The sequence below is a fragment of the Pongo pygmaeus genome, chromosome 21, assembly GCF_028885625.2.
Source record: "Pongo pygmaeus isolate AG05252 chromosome 21, NHGRI_mPonPyg2-v2.0_pri, whole genome shotgun sequence".
NCBI classification, from domain to species: domain Eukaryota; kingdom Metazoa; phylum Chordata; class Mammalia; order Primates; family Hominidae; genus Pongo; species Pongo pygmaeus.
Window position 1 is genome coordinate 19,063,043 of NC_072394.2, and position 4,905 is coordinate 19,067,947.

General features: G+C 52.9%; 1 protein-coding gene across 1 annotated transcript; it reads right to left on the bottom strand.

Annotated features, from left to right (window-relative positions):
* Positions 1-496: 496 nt before the first annotated feature.
* Positions 497-3,571, bottom strand: LOC129021996 (cystatin-SA-like). Its single transcript, XM_054468121.1, has 3 exons — positions 3,344-3,571; positions 1,697-1,810; positions 497-580 (listed from the first exon to the last, which is right to left on the bottom strand). The coding sequence occupies exons 1-3, from the start codon at positions 3,569-3,571 to the stop codon at positions 497-499; spliced, it is 426 nt and encodes a 141-aa protein (XP_054324096.1).
* Between the last annotated feature and the right edge of the window lie 1,334 nt (positions 3,572-4,905).

A 4,905-nucleotide genomic window follows, 5' to 3' on the forward strand; every position in this document is an offset into this window, starting at 1 on the left:
CTGACCACCTCACTAGCGGCTGCTGCAGCTGAAGACCTGGGTTACCAGACCCTGGCTGCTGTCTCCCTGTTCTGAAGCTCAGGTCTCCGAAAGTGGCAGCAGCTCCCCTGGTGGCCTTGCTGTGGCGTCAGCTCCCAGATACTCCTCTGATCTCCACACCAGGAGAATAAGGAGGCTTCATAAAGGAACTGCAGAAACCCTGCCGGTGTGCACATCCCCAGACAGCCAAGAACTCAGAGAGAGGCGATGGTACTGTTTAATTGCAGGAGGTGGGGGTGTGTGTACCATGTACCAGGGCTATGAGAAGCCAGAAGGAAGGAGCAAGGGCAGAGCCCCCTGCTGAGCAACAAAGGCCTCCTGGGGCCTTCTCTGTCTGTCTCCTGGCACAGGTGGATGGGGAGGACTCCTGCAGGGTGGGGGCCACCAGTGCATGGGTGGGAGCACTACAGGGTGTAGGAGTTGGAGGTGGCCGGTGCAAATGGCCTGGCACAGATCCCTAGGCTTCTTGACACCTGGATTTCACCAAGGACCTTCTTTTATTCCAGGGAACTTCATAGATCATGAAAGAACACAACTGTTTCTGTGAAAGGGAAGAGAGAACACCAATCACTGCGGGCTACAGTTAAAGGGGAAGATGCCCAGGCATGAAATGTCAGAGCCTGGATGAGGAGGATGGAGGTGAGACACTGGGACCTCACCCACCCCTGCTGAATCCCAGAGCACTGAACTAGAATAAATAGTGACAGTTCCATTGGTCCTCCCAAGGCTCCAAGCCACCAGGTGGCATTGGTCCCCCACCCCAGCCTGCAGGGTCCTGTCCCAGCACAACCCTGTGAGGAACAGCCTGTGCAAGGCCTTGGGAGCCGCAAGGGTGCAGTACATGGGGAGGTGGCTCACTTCCCCCAGCTCCTTCCACCTCCAGCACTCAGGCCAGCACTAAGAGGGGCCAGAGGGAAGAACCCAGGGCAGGGCAGCTCCCCCTCAAAGAGCTGGGGCATGGGGAAAGGGCAACAAGGAGAGTGCGGCTCTCCCCTGAGTGGAGACTTCACAAGAACCAGCAGGTCCTTGGAGAGGCTGGTGTTGGGTGAGCGGCGCAGGTCCAGGGCTTCCCAGCTAACAGGCCTCTAGGTCCCACTAATGTGATCCTCGAGGTTGTGGCTGCATGCAGGTGCCTGAGCCTTGGGTTTAGACAGAGCCCCTTCTCCCTGCCCAGCACATAGCCCCACAGCTGCTTCTTCCCGTCCAACAGGCAACACCCCAAAGCAGGCAGAGTTGACCTTCTAGTAACCATTCCCAAGCTAAAGCCTTCCTAGCAAATCAAACACATTGACCCCCTCCCTCACCATGGAAGGACATACATAGACAACTACGTAAACTCACTTGGACTCCTCATCCCCATGAATCTATGTACAAAGCTCCATACTCCCCCCACACACCCACACACAGGCACACATGCTCCCATAGATCTCCCTGCACACAATGGCACATGTGTGTATACATGTTCACCTTTCCACACGCCCACCTACATGGACAACCTCCCACATGTACATGAACACATACACATCCATGCATACATGGCTCCCCACATACCCACCTGCACACAAACACACCCTCCAAACATGTGTAGGGCAGAGGCTGACACATATGCACCCCTCTGCGGTGCATGAGTGGCCCAGGACCCACATCAGGAATGTACCTTCTGCAGTTCTGGCTGTTCATGGAAGGCACAAGTGTCCAAGTTGGGCTGGGACTTGGTACATATGGTTCGGCCCACCACTATGTCGAAGAAGTAATTCGTCCCGGCCACGATCTACACACATGAGAAAACAGGACACACGGACAGCGCTCTCCATCAGTTTCATGCACTTAGAGGCACTTCACTGTGTCTGAGTCACTGGACTTGCTTAGGGGCTTCATGAGCTGTCCACATGTCACCACAAGGCACACAAGCCCCATCTTCCTGTGAGGTGGCAGGGTGCTGAGCCTCTTGCTTGCCCTTAAACATTGTTTTCTGTGCGCTGGGTAAAATAATTCACAGAATTCTGCTACCTGTGGCTCAGGGGTGAGGGAACACAATCTTTACTAGGAAGTCTGTCTGATGACAAAATTTCAGCTAACTTCCAAAAATCTCATTCCCTCCGTTTAACCTAGATTTATTACTGCACTTAGAGTAGGAAATCAGATGCTTCACACACACAGATATTTTGGGTCAATGGGGCCTCTCAGATGCCACCATTTGAAGTGTGAGATTCAAGATACATTTCTCAAGTCAGCAGCACACCTGCCTGTCTTACAATTGCAGACTAGAATTGAAACCTTTCCCTGCAAAGGGCCTCTCCCAGACACAATGTGGCAGAGCTGTGGAGAAACCTGGGATGAGGGAATCTTTGGAAATGTGAGGAACTACTGAGATCCCTCAAGTATCAGTTTACCCATGTATAAAATAGGCTTCCAGTCCTGATGGTCTGCAATGCCCTGTGCTTCACTCCAAGTTACTGTCCTGCTTGAGTGGGAGATGCAGGCCAGCGGGGACCACAGCACCAGGGATTGTGCCTCGTATGCAGGGAGAAAGCCCCAGCTGACAGCTACAGGAGGAGAAATGGGGCTGATGGAGATTCCTTTGAATTTCCAGGAGAAGGTGGAGGAGCTCTAAAGGCTGTGTCACTATTTGCTGCTCTGCCATGGGATGCAGGTGAAGCTGGGCCCAGTAGCCCTGCTGAAGCTCCCTCCTGACCTGACACCCTCCTCACCTCTGCTGGGGGACTGCTGTCCTCATCTTGCTGAGGTCTAACTCTGCATCAGCTGTTAGAGGAAGGGTCAGGTGTGTTCCACCCCAGCAGGGACTCAGCCGCCCTGGGCTGTAGGGGGTGGTCAGCCCGCCTGAGTGTGAAGGCCACTAGCCCTAAGGGGCTGTGCCCAAGGGCATGACTTGGGGAGGGAAGCAGGGCTCTACAGAACAGGGAGCCAGGTTCCTGTGTGGCCCCTGTGGATGGGACTCAGGGAGGAGGATGAGCCTCAGGTCCTGGATCTCATCCTGAGCAGCATCAAGTCCACCCAGAGTCTGCACAGTCTCCATCCACACCTGCTGGACCCTGGGAAATGCCACGGTCATGGTACAGACACAGTGGCTGCTGCAGGTTAAAGGAAGCTGAGAGGACAGACAGTGGCTGAGTATATGGCCCGGGAACATGCTTAAGCATGAAGGCCATCAGCGGAGAGTCAGGGAAATCTGAATGAATCTGAGCACTAGATCATGAATATGTCAGTGTTTATTTGCTGGGAATGATCTTGGGGGTCGGGCAACAAACAGACTCAGGACCCCTCGGGTGGAGGCAACACCCACATGCTGCCTGGCTTTCAGTACCCGCAGCGGGCGTCTGTAGTACTCATCTTCGGTCGCCTTGTTGTACTCACTGATGGCAAAGTGAAGGGCACGCTGTACCCACTCATCATTGAGGTCTGCGTCATAGATGCGACCCAGGATTATCCTAACCTCCTCCTTGGGGCTCCAGGCCAGGGCCCCAGCCAGGGCAGCCAGCAGGAGCAGCAGGGTACACAGGGGCCAGGCCATGGTCTCCTCAGAAGCAGAGCACAGAGCTGGAGCTTCAGGAGAGTAGGGTGAGAGCCTGAGGCGGGGAGCCCAGACCAGCAGGCAGCTGTGCATTTATCCTGCCTTGGCAGCCCAGCCTCACCCACCTCCATGCCCCGCCCCTGACTCCTCCTCCTCTTTCTGCCCATCCCCTCTTTCTCCATCTCTCCTTTCACTCCTCTGCCAACACAAGCTCCCTCCCTGCCTCAGTTCCCCCTGCCCCTCCCAGGCCTCCTCCTCCATCTCCCCCTCCTCCCCACTCCTGTCCTCACTGCAGCCTCCCCGAGCCATGCCTCTCTTCCCCAGTGCTTCCAAGCTTCAGTCACCGGGTCTCCACAGAGGTGACACTGGTCCTTTGAATGTGAAAGCAATATGACTTCCTGTTTGCTCAGAAAAGGGAAAAATACAGGGTTTGGCCTCCCAGGGTCTTCAGATGTCAGGGGCATCCAGGAGAACTTGGTCACGGTCTCCAAATCTCTGGAGCAGAGAGGTTATTTCAGAAGGTTCCAGAAGACCCTATCCACACCCTAATATGGAGAATTTCTTTGCCAAATTTAAGGGAATTAACCTTTTTGGAAAAGGTCATTGGATTCTGTTTTCATAACAAACAGGCTGGGACTCAGGACCCCTCGGGTTTCATAACTCATTATTCAATAAACAAACATCACCAGCTACTCCCCATGCCAGAAGGTCTAGGGCTTGAAGACAGAACCTGGTTGATGAGTCATAGAGGTGACATTGCAGAACTGCTGCCCACAGAGATGTGACATGAACCCATGAGCAACTGAAAATTTCTAGTAGACACATTTTAAAAGAAGAGAATAAATGGGTAAAAGTAATGTTTAAAGTATTTATTTAACCTAATACAACCACAATATTATTTCAGCTAATGGGAACAATTATTAATGAGATCATTTATGTGTGGTTTTTTTTTTTTTTTTTGGTTTTGTAAATCTTTGAAATTCCCTGTGTATTTTTTACACTTATCCCAGGAATCATTTTGGACTGGCCCCATTTCAAGTGTCCCTTGACACATGTGGCTGGTGGTTATGGCTGCACAGTAAATTCCTACACAGTGTGTGTAGGGGATGGTAGGTTATGATCAACAATTGGGATCAGGGAGTTACACTCACTCTGTTGGAAGTGAAATAGAACAGGGGCTAGAGAGAGACCACTGGACCCTGGTCAGGGAGGTCTTTATGAGACTGGAGAGGTTAAGAAGCCCCAGGCAGAGGTGAACAGCCAGTGCAAAAGCCCTGAGGTAGTGTTGAGCGTGCCTGTTCCAGGAAGAGGAAGCTCCTGGAGGGGATGTGAGC